This window comes from Oncorhynchus mykiss, chromosome 12, assembly GCF_013265735.2.
Source record: "Oncorhynchus mykiss isolate Arlee chromosome 12, USDA_OmykA_1.1, whole genome shotgun sequence".
Classification (NCBI taxonomy): Eukaryota; Metazoa; Chordata; class Actinopteri; order Salmoniformes; family Salmonidae; genus Oncorhynchus; species Oncorhynchus mykiss.
This window is the reverse complement of record NC_048576.1, coordinates 13,223,443-13,238,659: the sequence shown is the minus strand read 5'-3', so window position 1 is coordinate 13,238,659 and position 15,217 is coordinate 13,223,443. Positions and strand designations below refer to the sequence as shown.

Sequence of the window (15,217 nt, the reverse complement as noted above, 5' to 3'; positions counted from 1 at the left end):
TATATAGACTGTATATAATATGTATGTAGTCTCTATGTAGGCTGTATATAATCTGTATGTAGTCTCTATATAGGCTGTATATAATCTGTATGTAGTCTCTATATAGGCTGTATATAATATGTATGTAGTCTCTATATAGGCTGTATATAATCTGTATGTAATCTCTATATAGGTTGTATACAATCTGTATGTAGTCTCTATTTTGGCTGTATATAATCTGTATGTAGTCTCTATATAGGCTGTATGTAGTCTATGTAGGCTCTATAATCTGTATATAATCTGTATGTAGTCTATATAATATGTATGTGGTCTGTATGTACTCTATATAATATGTATGTAGTCTGTATGTAGTCTCTATATCGGCTGTATATAATCTGTATGTAGTCTCTATATAGGCTGTATATAATCTGTATGTAGGCTCTATAATCTGTATATAATCTGTATGTAGTCTATATAATATGTACGTGGTCTGTATGTACTCTATATAATATGTATGTAGTCTGTATGTAGTCTCTATATAGGCTGTATATAATCTGTATGTAGTCTCTATATAGGCTGTATATAATCTGTATGTAGTCTCTATATAATCTGTATGTAGTCTATGTAGGCTCTAATCTGTATATAATCTGTATGTAGTCTATATAATATGTACGTGGTATGTATGTACTCTATATAATATGTATGTAGTGTGTATGTAGTCTCTATAATATGTATGTAGTCTGTATGTACTCTATATAATATGCATGTAGTCTGTACGTAGTCTCTATATAGGCTGTATATAATCTGTGTATAATCTGTATGTAGTATCTATATCATCTGTATGTAGTCTATGTAGACTATGTAATCTGTATGTAGTCTCTATAAAATCTGTATGTAGTCTTTTTAGACTATGTAATCTGTATGTAGTCTCTAGGCTTTATATAATCTGTATGTAGTCTATATAATATGCATGTAGTCTCTATATAGGCTCTATATAATCTGTATGTAGTCTCTATATAGGCTGTATATTATCTGTATATGGTCTCTATATAGGCTGTATATAATTTGTATGTAGTCTGTATGTAGTCTCTAGGCTGCATATAACCTGTGTGTAGTCTATATAGGCTGTATATAATCTGTGTATAGTCTGTATGTAGTCTCTATATAGGCTGTATATAATCTGTATGTAGTCTCTATAATCTGTATATAATCTGTATGTAGTCTATGTAGACTCTATATAATCTGTATGTAGTCTCTTTATAGGCTGTATATAATCTGTATGTAGTCTTCTATAGAATCTGTATGTAGGCTCTATAATCTGTATATAATCTGTATGTAGTCTATATAATATGTATGTAGTCTGTATGTACTCTATATAATATGTATGTAGTCTATGTAGTCTCTATATAGGCTGTATACAGTCTGTATGTAGTCTCTATATAGGCTGTATATAGTCTGTATGTAGTCTCTATATAGGCTGTATATAGTCTGAATGTAGTCTCTATATAGGCTGTATGTAGTCTGTATGTAGTCTCTATATAGGCTGTATACAGTCTGTATGTAGTCTCTATATAGGCTGTATATAATCTGTGTATAGTCTGTATGTACTCTATATAATATGCATGTAGTCTGTACGTAGTCTCTATATAGGCTGTATATAATCTGTGTATAATCTGTATGTAGTATCTATATAATCTGTATGTAGTCTATGTAGACTATGTAATCTGTATGTAGTCTCTATAAAATCTGTATGTAGTCTTTTTAGACTATGTAATCTGTATGTAGTCTCTAGGCTTTATATAATCTGTATGTAGTCTATATAATATGCATGTAGTCTCTATATAGGCTCTATATAATCTGTATGTAGTCTCTATATAGGCTGTATATTATCTGTATATGGTCTCTATATAGGCTGTATATAATTTGTATGTAGTCTGTATGTAGTCTCTAGGCTGCATATAACCTGTGTGTAGTCTATATAGGCTGTATATAATCTGTGTATAGTCTGTATGTAGTCTCTATATAGGCTGTATATAATCTGTATGTAGTCTCTATAATCTGTATATAATCTGTATGTAGTCTTCTATAGAATCTGTATGTAGGCTCTATAATCTGTATATAATCTGTATGTAGTCTATATAATATGTATGTAGTCTGTATGTACTCTATATAATATGTATGTAGTCTATGTAGTCTCTATATAGGCTGTATACAGTCTGTATGTAGTCTCTATATAGGCTGTATATAGTCTGTATGTAGTCTCTATATAGGCTGTATATAGTCTGAATGTAGTCTCTATATAGGCTGTATGTAGTCTGTATGTAGTCTCTATATAGGCTGTATACAGTCTGTATGTAGTCTCTATATAGGCTGTATATAATCTGTGTATAGTCTGTATGTAGTCTCTATATAGGCTGTATGTAGTCTGTATGTAGTCTCTATATAGGCTGTATACAGTCTGTATGTAGTCTATATAGGCTGTATATAATCTGTATGTAGTCTCTTTATAGGCTGTATATAATCTGTATGTAGTCTATATAATATGTATGTGGTATGTATGTACTCTATATAATATGTATGTAGCCTGTATGTAGTCTCTATATAGGCTGTATATAATCTGTATGTAGTCTCTATATAGACTGTATATAATATGTATGTAGTCTCTATATAGGCTGTATATAATCTGTATGTAGTCTCTATATAGGCTGTATATTATCTGTATATAGTCTCTGTATAGGCTGTATATAATTTGTATGTAGTCTGTATGTAGTCTCTAGGCTGTATATAACCTGTGTGTAGTCTATATAGGCTATATATAATCTTAGTATAGTCTGTATGTAGTCTCTATATAGTCTATGTAGTCTCTATATAAAATGTATGTAGTCTCTATTTAGGCTGTATATAATCTGCATGTAGTCTCTAGGCTGTAAATTATCTGTGTATAGTCTCTATAGGCTGTATATAATCATCTGTGTGTAGTCTGTATGTAGTCTCTCTATAGTCTGTATGTAGTCTCTATATAGGCTCTATTTAATCTGTGTATCGTCTGTATCTAGTCTCTATTAAATCTGTATGTAGTCTTTATATAGGCTGTATATAATATGTATGTAGTATCTATATAGGCTGTATATAATCTGTATCTAGTCTCTATATAGGCTGTATATAATCTGTACGTAGTCTATATAGGCTGTATATAATCTGTGTATAGTCTGTATGTAGTCTCTATATAATCTGTACGTAATCTCTATATAGGTTGTATATAATCTGTATGTAGTCTCTATATAGGCTTTATATAATCTGTATGTAGTCTCTATATAGGCTGTATATTATCTGTATCTAGTCTCTATATAGGCTGTATGTAGTCTGTATGTATTCTCTATATAGGCTGTATATAATCTGTATGTAGTCTCTATAGGCTGTATATAATCTGTATGTAGTCTCTTTATAGGCTGTATATAATCTGTATGTAATCTCTATATAGGCTGTATATAATCTGTATAAGGTCTCTATATAGGATGTATATAATATGTATGTAGTCTCTATATATGCTGTATATAATCTGTATGTAATCTCTATATAGGCTGTATATAATATGTATGTAGTCTCTATATAATCTGTACGTAATCTCTATATAGGTTGTATATAATCTGTATGTAGTCTCTATATAGGCTTTATATAATCTGTATGTAGTCTCTATATAGGCTGTATATTATCTGTATCTAGTCTCTATATAGGCTGTATGTAGTCTGTATGTATTCTCTATATAGGCTGTATATAATCTGTATGTAGTCTCTATAGGCTGTATATAATCTGTATGTAGTCTCTTTACATACAGATTATATACAGCCTATAATCTCTATATAGGCTGTATATAATCTGTATAAGGTCTCTATATAGGATGTATATAATATGTATGTTGTCTCTATATAGGCTGTATATAATCTGTATGTAATCTCTATATAGGCTGTATATAATCTGTATAAGGTCTCTATATAGGATGTATATAATATGTATGTAGTCTCTTTATAGGCTGTATAAAATCTGTATCTAGTCTCTATATAGGCTGTATGTAGTCTGTATGTATTCTCTATATAGGCTGTATATAATCTGTGTATAATCTATATTTTACTTTTACCAATTAACTTGGAACTATAACAGCCATAACCTTACCTGCCTGTTTCTCTGCAGGTTGCTGGACCCCCAGACAAGCACAGAGATAGCCAGTTACCCCATCTACAAGATCATGTTCTGTGTGCGTGGTCATGACGGCACGCCTGAGACTGACTGCTTTGCCTTTACAGAGAGCCACTACAACGCAGAGATCTTCCGTATACATGTCTTCCGCTGCGAGATCCAAGAGGCGGTGAGGACACACACATACACATACACACACACACACAGATTTGGGGATGGTGACAGACTGAGACATCAACACTTGCACATAGCCTTTACAAAAGCCCAGTGGTAAGTAATTCACTTTCAGTGATTGAGTTGTTTAGCTCCATGTTGCCTTGGTCTTCCTTCGCCAAACTACACTTCCGTACACATTTAACTGCAGTATAAATCATGAACTGCAGGGGGAGCCAGAGTTCCTACTCTTTTTCACAGTACCAGATTCTTAGGACAGCACTTTTCTCATGCTGCCCACACACAATGCCCAAACATTCATGTTGAGAGGAAATATCTCTCCCTGTCAGCTGTTTACCCCTCTCTTCCTCTCTCTACCCCCTCTCTCTCTATCTATCTCTATCTACCTTTCTCTCTACCCCTCTCTCTTTCTCTACCTCTCTCTCTTTCTCTCTACCTCTCTCTTTCTCTATACCTCTCTCTCTTTCTCTCTACCCCTCTCTCTCTCTCTCTCTCTCTCCCTCTCTCTACCCCTCCCCCTCTCTCCCTCTCTCTCTCTCTCTCTCTCTCTAACCCTCTCTCTCTCTCTCTACCCCTCTCTCTAACCCTCTCTCTCTCTCTCTACCCCTCTCTCTCTCTCTCCCTCTCTCTACCCCGCTCTCTCTACTTCTCTCTACACCTCTCTCCCTCTCTCTACTCCTCTCCCTCTATCTACCCTCTATCTACCCTCTCTCTCTCTCTACTTCTCTCTCTACCCCTCTCTCCCTCTCTCTCCCTCTCTCTCTCTCTACTTCTCTCTCTACTTCTCTCTCTCTACCCCTCTCTCTCGCTACCGCCCATCTATATACCCCTCAATTCAATTCAAAGGGCTTAAAATAGACAATAGACAATAAACAAAAGGGAAATAAACAAGGGAAACATTAGTAAACATTACACTCACAAAAGTTGTAAAATAATATAGACATTTCAGATGTTATATTATTGGCGTTGTACAGTGTTGTAGCAATGTGCATATAGTTGAAGTGTGAAAGGGAATATAAATAAACAGATGAATATTGGTTGTATTTACAATGTTGTTTGTTCTTCACTGGTTGACCTTTTCTCATGGCAACGGCCCACAAATCTTGCTGCTGTGATGACACACTGCGGTATTTTGCCAAACAGATATAGGAGTTTATCAATGTTTATTTGTTTTCAAATTCTTTGTGGGTCTGTGTGATCTGTGGGAAATATGTGTCTCTAACATGGTCATACATTTGGCAGGAGGTTAGGAAGTGCAGCTCAGTTTCCACCTCATTTTTCTCGGGCAGTGTACACATAGGCACGTGCTCATATAAATATCTTGGAATTTTAATTGATGACGGCCTCTCTTTTAAATTGCATATTCAACAACTTACAAAAATATTGAAGCTGAATTTGGGATTTTATTTTAGGAATAAGGCCTGTTTTTCTTTTGAAGCCAGAAGGAGGCTAGTATCAGCTACATTTATGCCTTTACTAGACTATAGGGATATTTTATATATGAATGCTTCCGCTCAGTGTTTGAGATCAATTGACACCCTTTACCATGGCACTTTGAGATTTATTTTAAACTGCAAAACCCTTACGCACCACTGCACTTTGTATACCAGGGTTGGCTGGCCTTCTCTAGTCACTCGTAGGTTCAGGCACTGGTATACTTTTATTTACAAAGCCATTTTGGGTTTATTACCTTTTTATTTGGGCATTTTTATTGTTCAGAAATGTGGTGGGTACTCTCTTCGTTCGCTGGACTTTATCCTGCTAACTGTTCCAAATGTCCGAACCGAATTTGGTAAAAGGGCTTTTATGTACTCTGCGCCCTCGTCTTGGAACGCCTTACAAAATACTTTTAGACTGGAAGAACTTGTCCCGATTGGTATTTTTAAATCACTGATGAATGATCTTGAGACTGATTCCCTGACCTGTCAATGATTTTAATTAGTTGTTTTTGATTTTGTTATACTCTTGTGAATTCTATGGGTTTTACTAGATTACTACTATCTTGGCCAGGACGCTCTTGAAAAAGAGATTTTAAATCTCAATCAGCCCTTCCTGGTTAAATAAAGGTTAAAGGTTAAATAAATAGGCAGACATGGCTCTCGAGAGAAGACAGGCTATGGCCTCTCTCTCAATAGCAAGGTTATGCTCACTGAGTCTGTACATAATCATGGATTTTCTTAATTTGGGGTCAGTCACAGTGGTCAGGTATTCTGCCACTGTGTACTCTCTGTTTTAGGGCCAGACATCTGCATTGCTTGCAGTTTGAGGTTTTAGGCTGGGTTTCTGTACGGCACTTTGTGACATCGGCTGATGTATAAAGGGCTTTATAAATACATTTGATTGAGATAGCGTTCCAATTTGTTTCGTTTTTTTGGTTGATTCTTTACAGTGTGTCAAATAGTTCTCTTTTTGCTTTCTCATAATTTGGTTGGATCTAAATGTGTTTCTGTCCTGGGTAGGGATGGGTATCGTTAACATTTTAACGGTATTACTACTCTTACCGATACTGCTTATCCATCCGGTACTTTAACAGTATTCTTTCGGTTATTTTTTATGAAAAAAAACCCCAAACAAATTAAGAACAGAATTAACAGCTTTTTTTTCTGAAATAATATAAAATATACAATTATTTACAGCAAAAGAAACGGTCATGTTTTGATAGAATCACTATTATAGACTAGGTTGTGATGATGGGGTTGGGAGCCAGGCCTTTATAGAGTTCCACCTCAAGGTCAACACGCTCGCTGAGGGTGAGGGACGAGGTGTCCTGTTGGATCGTCAACCTCAACTCCCTGTCCTCCTCTGAGAACAGCTCCTCCAAGGCACTCCTTGTTTTGTACTATGGAGGGACTGTCTCCTCCATTTCCTCTCCTTCAGACTCCTCCTGTTGCTGGTGCTCTGTGTCTGTCTGCTCCGGCTCCTCTGACAGCCCTGGTGTTGCTCCTCACATTGGCCTCAACAGTTGCCTTCCTCAGCCTGTCCCAGGTGGCGTCACTCACCAGCCTCCCTTTAAATCTCGGGTCCATTGCTGTGTCCTCATGCAGGAAGGATTGAATGTCATCATCCTGATAGCACTCGGAGAGGTTCTCCCACACCTTCTCTTTGATGGTTGCCACTAACGTTATATCTTCATGCTTCACTGTGAAGTTCTCTTCCAGTTTGTGGAGGATGGGTTTGATCTGACCACAGGGGGCATTCTTTTCACATGACACAGTGTGGATGTATAGAGGATTATCATGAGCTGGACAAACTCCTCAGCCTTATTTATTAAAAAAATAAAATAATAATTTCACCTTTATTTAACCAGGTAAGCTAGTTGAGAACAAGTTCTCATTTACAACTGTGACCTGGCCAAGATAAAGCAAAGCAGTGTGACACAAACAACAGAGTTACACATGGAATAAACAACCGTACAGTCAATAACACAATAGAAAAAAAAGAAGTCTATATACAGTGTTTGCAAATGTCATGAGGAGGTAAGGCAATAAATTGCCCATAGTAGCGAAGTAATTACTGGTGTGCAAAAGAGCAGAAAAGTAAATAAAAACAATATGGGGATGAGGTAGGTAGATTGGGTGGGCTATTTACAGATGGACTATGTACAGCTGCAGCGATCTGTTAGCTGCTCAGATAGCTGATGTTTAAAGTTAGTGAGGGAGATATGAGTCTCCAGCTTCAGCGATTTTTGCAATTAGTTTCAGTCACTGGCAGCAGAGAACTGGAAGGAAAGGCGGCCAAAGAGGTGTTGGCTTTGGGGATGACCAGTGAGATATACCTGCTGGAATTTGTGCTATGGGTGGGTGTTGTTATCGTGACCAGTAAGCTGAGAAAAGGCAGAGCTTTACCTAGTATAGACTTATAGATGACCTGGAGCCAGTGGGTCTGGTGACGAATATGTAGCAAGGGCCAGCCGACTAGAGCATACAGGTCACAGTGGTGGGTGGTATATGGGGCTTTGGTGACAAAACGGATGGCACTGTGATAGACTGCATCCAGTTTGCTGAGTAGAGTATTGGAAGCTATTTTGTAAATGACATCGCCGAAGTCGAGGATCGGTAGGAGAGTCAGTTTTACGAGAGTATGTTTGGCGGCGTGAGTGGGTGGAAGTCCTCGTCCTTCAGACGGTCCAGGTTGTCCTTGGTCATTGCTTTTCACAGTCGTGGTTCCAAGGCTGCTGCTTGGATTGCTGGATAGTGCTCCATGAATCTCTCTATCATTAGATAGAGTTCCATCTGGTCCTGACATCAAGGATGGGTGAGTGTTGCGGAAGGTCTGAAACAACAACAAAAAACAACATACATTTATTACCGCATACTTGAATATTGAATTAAATGTGTGAATTTCAAAATAATATTTTAATATTATTTTGGGGCGGCAGGGTAGCCTAGTGGTTAGAGCGTTGGACTAGTAACGGAAAGGTTGCAAGATCAAATCCCCGAGCTGACAAGGTAAAAATCTGTCATTCCGCCCCTGAACAATGCAGTTAACCCACAGTTCCTAGGCCGACATTGAAAATAAGAATTTGTTCTCTATTGACTTGCCTCGTTAAATAAAAGGTAAAATAAAAAATATATTGAGCTGGCTTCTTACCAAGGAGCTGCTGCTTTTCCTTCCAGACTGTTTTGGACATCGAGGATCTCTTGAACCACACGACCACTGCTCTGATTTCTGCTCTGCCACATTCAATGTGTGCGCAAAGCATCCTAATTTTAGGATGTGGAGCCTCTTGATGGCAACATTCATATTAACAGCATTATCAACAGTCACAGCTACAATCTTGCTCGGCTCTGTCTCAAACTCTTCCAGAATGTCTGAGATCTGCCACTACTTAGCCAGTTTGTGATTTGTGCACTGCCTGGTGTGGGTGACCTTCTGTTTTACACTGTCCTGGTGTGTGTGACCTTCTGTTTTACACTGTCCTGGTGTGGAGGAGCTTCTGTTTTACACTGCCTGGTGTGGAGGAGCTTCTGTTTTACACTGTCCTGGTGTGAAGGACCTTCTGTCATCTTCCAGACAGTCCAGCCCCCCCCCGTTCAGACCCCCCCATGTCATCTTCCAGACACAGTCCATACGCCCCCCCCCCCCCCCCCCCATATCATCTTCCATACACAGTCCAGACCCCCCCATATCATCTTCCAGGCAGACAGTCCAGACCCCCCCATATCATCTTCTAGACACAGTCCAGACCCCCCCCCCATATCATCTTCCAGACAGACAGTCCAGACCCCCCCATATCATCTTCCAGACACAGTCCAGACCCCCCCCCCCCCATATCATCTTCCAGACAGACAGTCCAGACCCCCCCATATCATCTTCCAGACAGTTCAGACCCCCCCCATGTCATATTCCAGACAGTACAGACCCCCCCCCCATATCATCTTCCAGACAGACAGTCCAGACCCCCCACCCATGTCATCTTCCAGACAGTTCAGACCCCCCCCCATGTCATCTTCCAGACAGTCCATACCCCCCACCCTTGTCATCTTCCAGACAGTCCAGACCTCCCCATATCATCTTCGACAGACAGTCCAGACCCCCCCATGTCATCTTCCAGACAGTCCAGACCCCCCCCATGTCATCTTCCAGACAGTCCAGACCCCCCCCCCCCCCCATGTCATCTTCCAGACAGTCCAGACCCCCCCATGTCATCTTCCAGACAGTCCAGACCCCCCCCCCATGTCATCTTCCAGACAGTCCAGACCCCCCCCCCCCCCATGTCATCTTCCAGACAGTCCAGACCCCCCCCCCCCATGTCATCTTCCAGACAGTCCAGACCCCCCCCCCCCCCCCATGTCATCTTCCAGACAGTCCAGACCCCCCCATGTCACCTTCCAGACAGTCCAGACCCCCCCCCCCCATGTCATCTTCCAGACAGTCCAGACCCCCCCCCCCATGTCATCTTCCAGACAGTCCAGACCCCCCATGTCATCGTCCAGACCCCCCCCCCATGTCATCTTCCAGACAGTCCAGACCCCCCCCATGTCATCGTCCAGACCCCCCCCCCATGTCATCTTCCAGACAGTCTAGACCCCCCCCATGTCATCTTCCAGACAGTCCAGACCCCACCATGTCATCTTCCAGACAGCCAGTCCAGCCTGGTGGGGGCACAGGGCCTCCACTGAAACACACACAATCGCACACACACACACACTACATACAGAGAGAGAATTCAGCTCAGCCCTATCTATGATACTCTATCATGTCTCCCAATGACTGAAAAACGCTCTAGGACTCTAATGGTGTGTGTGTATGTCACTGATATTCAATCCCTGTGTGTGTGTGTGTGTGTGTGTGTGTGTGTGAACTCCACAGGTCAGCAGGATACTGTACAGTTTTGCCACGGCCTTTAGGCGGTCCGCCAAGAAGACGCTCCTCTCGGGCTTGGCTCCGCCCCTGACGCCAGACAGCGACGTCTTCACCTTCACCGTCAGTCTAGAGATCAAGGAGGATGATGGGAAAGGGACCTTTAGGTATGGTGCATCGCAACCATGGCATTCATCTTATCAATCTGTACACTAGAGTCATTGTCCTTAGTCTCTACGTGTGGTATGGTACATTAGTGTTCATCATAGACTGGATGGTACATTAGGGTTCATCGTAGACTGTATGGTACATTAGGGTTCATCGTAGACTGTATGGTACATTAGGGTTCATCGTAGACTGGATGGTACATTAGGGTTCATCGTAGACTGGATGGTACATTAGGGCTCATCATAGACTGGATGGTACATTAGGGTTCATCGTAGACTGGATGGTACATTAGGGTTCATCGTGGACTGGATGGTACATTAGGGCTCATCATGGACTGGATGGTACATTAGTGTTCATCGTGGACTGGATGGTACATTAGGGTTCATCGTAGACTGTATGATAAATGTGGGTTTATTGTGGACTGGATGGTACATTAGGATTCATCATGGACTGGATGATACATTAGGGTTCATCGTGGACTGGATGGTACATTAGGGTTCATCGTGGACTGTATGATAAATGTGGGTTTATCGTGGACTGGATGGTACATTAGGGTTCATCGTGGACTGGATGGTACATTAGGGCTCATCATGGACTGGATGGTACATTAGTGTTCATCGTGGACTGGATGGTACATTAGGGTTCATCGTAGACTGTATGATAAATGTGGGTTTATTGTGGACTGGATGGTACATTAGGATTCATCATGGACTGGATGATACATTAGGGTTCATCGTGGACTGGATGGTACATTAGGGTTCATCGTGGACTGTATGATAAATGTGGGTTTATCGTGGACTGGATGGTACATTAGGGTTCATCATGTACTGGATGGTACATTATATTTCATAATGGACTGGATGGTACATTAGATTTCATCATGGACTGGATGATACATTAGGGTTCATCGTGGACTGGATGGTACATTAGGGTTCATCGTGGACTGGATGGTACATTATGGTTCATCGTGGAATGGATGGTACATTAGGGTTCATCGTGGACTGTTTGATAAATGTGTTTTTTCTGTGGACTGGATGGTACATTAGGGTTCATCATGGACTGTATGATAAATGTGGGTTTATGTTAGAACATCAATCTTTACACTAGAGCTGTCATCATCTATTTTTTGTATGTTTGGACGTTTATGTATGGTGCAGGAAGCAGGTAACCGAAAGGTCACTGGTTCGAATCCCTGAGGAAGCAAGGTGGAAAGGTTCCAGCCCTGGCTGGGCCACTCAAGGACATTCAGAGACTTGTCCCGAAGCCACTCCTGCATTGTCTTGGCTGTGTGTTTAGGGTCGTTGTCCTATTGGAACGTGAACCTTCGCCCCAGTCTGAGGTCCTGAGCGCTCTGGAGCAGGTTTTCATCAAGGATATCTCTGTACTTTGCTCTTTTCATTTTTCCCTCGATCCTGTCTAGTCTCCCAGTCCCTGCTGCTGAAAAACATTCCCACAGCATGATGATGCTGCCACCACCATGGTGCCAGGTTTCCGCCAGATATGACGCTTGGCATTCAGGCCAAAGTGTTCAATCTTGGTTTCATCAGACCAGAGAATCTTGCCTTTTGGCAAACTCAGAGTGGGCTGTCATGTGGCTTTTACTGAGTGGCTCCCGTCTGACCACTCTACCATAAAGGCCTGTTTGGTGGAGTGCTGCAGAGATGGTTGTCCTTCTGGAAGGTTCTCCCATCTCCACAGAGGAGCTCTAGAGCTCTGTCAGAGTGACCATCGGCCCTTCTCCCCCGATTGCTCAGTTTGGCCGGGCGGCCAGCTCTAGGATGAGTCTTGGTGGTTCCAAACTTCTTCCATTTAAGAACGATGGAGGCCAATGTGTTCTTGGGGACTTTCAATGCTGCAGAAATGTTTTGGTACCCTTCCCCAGATATGTGTCTCGACACAATCCTGTCTCGGAGCTCTACAGACAATTCCTTCGACTTCATGGCTTGGTTTTTGCTCTGACATGCACCGTCATCTGTGGGACCTTATATAGACAGGTGTGTGCCTTTCCAAATCATGTCCAATCAATTGAATTTACCACAGTTGGACTCCAATAAAGTTGTAGAAACATCTCAAAGCTGATCAATGGAAACAGGATGCACCTGAACTCAATTTTGAGGCATAGCTTTGTCATTATGGGGTATTGTGTGTAGATTGCTGTTTTTTGCCATTCTTATAGTTAAAGCTGTAATGTAACTAAATGTGGAAAAAATCAAGGGTTCTGAATACTTTCCAAAGGCACTGTACTAGAGGTCGACGGATTAATCGGAATGGCCGATTAATTAGGGCCAATTTCAAGTTTTCATAACAATCGGAAATCAGTATTTTTGGGCGCCGGTGTGCTGATTACATTTTTTTAATTTAGATTTATTCTTTATACCTTTTATTTAACTAGGCAAGTCAGTTAACCTCTCTAGGGTAGGTGAGACGCTAACGTCCCACCAGGCCAATATCCGGTGACACTGCAGAGAGCTAACATTCTAAATACACCATTTGTTATAGTAAACATTCTTGTAAATACATGTATCTTACATCATTTAAAAGATTAACGTCTTGTTAATCCAGCCGCGGTGTCAGATTTCAAAAAGCCGTTACTGCGAAAGTAAACATGCTATTCTCTGGGGACGGCGCCACGCACACACAAGTGTTACTAGCATTTACCAACCAAGCATTAGCGTCATGAAAGTCCGAAATTACAATAAAATAATAACAAATAAACTAAATCGCTTACCATTGAAGATGCCAAGCGTCCTAACTACACAGTGAATGTTCGTTTTGTTTGATAAAATTTATTTTTATAGCCTAACACGAAACATTTGCAAACAGCTTGCATCGTGATTTCCGTCTCATTCAACTTTGGACGATGCGTTCGTGGTAATTACACACACTAAACAAACGTTTATCCAGTCATGGTTGGTTTCATTGCAATCCTCTGGTTGTTACTAACACAACCATACTTGATGGTTCTTTTCGCGGGGCGTATTGACCGAAACAAAACGATTTGAAGACCCCAATCAATGACATCATTGCGCACCAATGGTAGGACCGGTCTATCGTTGATTGACTGTATTTTGGCCCAATGACCACTGATCATCTTGAAATATAGCTTGGAAGATAGCCAATGAGCTGAGGTAAACGGCAATATGTAATGGTTATACGTTTGAAGACCAGCCTTTGTCGTAAACTCTGGCGTAAAAGAGGTTCATTCGCCATTGAAAATCATACTTGACAGAGCCACGGGTGTTACGCATAGCAGTACATATTCAATAGCATTTTCAACAAGTTTATATATTTAAAATATGGCGAATAAATCAGGAAAAGCTAACACAAAGGCTAGCTATACAGATTTAACCCAAATTATAGAGGAAATAGATAGATACAGCGAGACCGATTTGCTTCAGGAAGATGAATCTTTCAGCGAAGCTAGTTTTGCCTCCCAGGCGGAAGACATGTTTCTTTATGGCGAGGATGTCATGCTGGATTGGTACGTTCTAATGCCATTGTTTGAAATGAATAATATCAAATATGATTCTAATGAGATTTTTAAAAAGATTTTCTTATTTTATTTGCAATATATAAAAATATAATCTGTAATGAAATGTGTAAAGTACACATTGGCTATACTGTGTGTGTGTGTGTGTGTGTGTGTGTGTGATATATTTTTAACATTTATTTTACATAAACATGGAATGGAACAGCCCTTCACCACTTCACCATAGTGATTATGTTCCATGTACTTGTTGATACAGGGCTCATACGTGAAAGTATTGTTACTGATTTAAAAAAATCTTTCACAGTGGCAGTGATTCTGATTATGAGCCGCCAATGTCTAGGTGTCCATCTCCCTCTGAAGCTGGTTCATCCAGCCGGACCCCCGCTGTCTCTGGCTCCACACCTACCTGGCCATCTAGAGATGTGAAGTCAGTGACAAAGAAGCAGAGATGAGGAAGAGAGAAACCTGCAGACAGAGGGCCAGAGGGTCGTTGGCACTCTGTATTAGAAGATGATGTAGAACCAAATCCACCAGTTTATAGACCCAAAAGGCAGCCAGGACCTCAACTAGACATGACTGCAAAGTACAGCCCCCTTCAACTTTTTCAACTGTTTTTCAACTCATCAGTTGTTGATTCTCTGGAGGTGAACACCAATAAGTACGGGGCTAAGAAGCAGGCAGGAAAGAAAGAGGCATGGAAGACCATTTCCATGTCAGGCCTTTTCTGCTACTTTTCAATGGTAATTTATATGGGGCTGGTGAAGTTGAAAACTCTAAGGGACTACTGGAAAACGTCAGCTCTCTATCAACTGCCTTTCCCCATGACTGTCATGTCTTGTAAAAGGTTTCTGACTATCTCACGGGCGCTTCACATCAGTGACCCAGAAGTTGATGGGGAGAATGTGACGG

The 15,217-nt window shown here is 40.8% G+C and overlaps 1 protein-coding gene across 2 annotated transcripts in view; it reads left to right on the top strand.

The window, feature by feature from the left end:
* LOC110536788 (rab GTPase-activating protein 1) overlaps window positions 1-15,217 on the top strand; it is a 174,342-nt gene that overhangs the window by 17,082 nt on the left and 142,043 nt on the right. For both annotated transcript variants that reach the window (XM_036936954.1, XM_036936955.1), the window contains 2 exons: window positions 4,168-4,342; window positions 10,660-10,817. In XM_036936954.1, coding sequence (XP_036792849.1) covers window positions 4,168-4,342; window positions 10,660-10,817 — 333 coding nt within the window. The remainder of the gene's footprint in view (window positions 1-4,167; window positions 4,343-10,659; window positions 10,818-15,217) is intronic.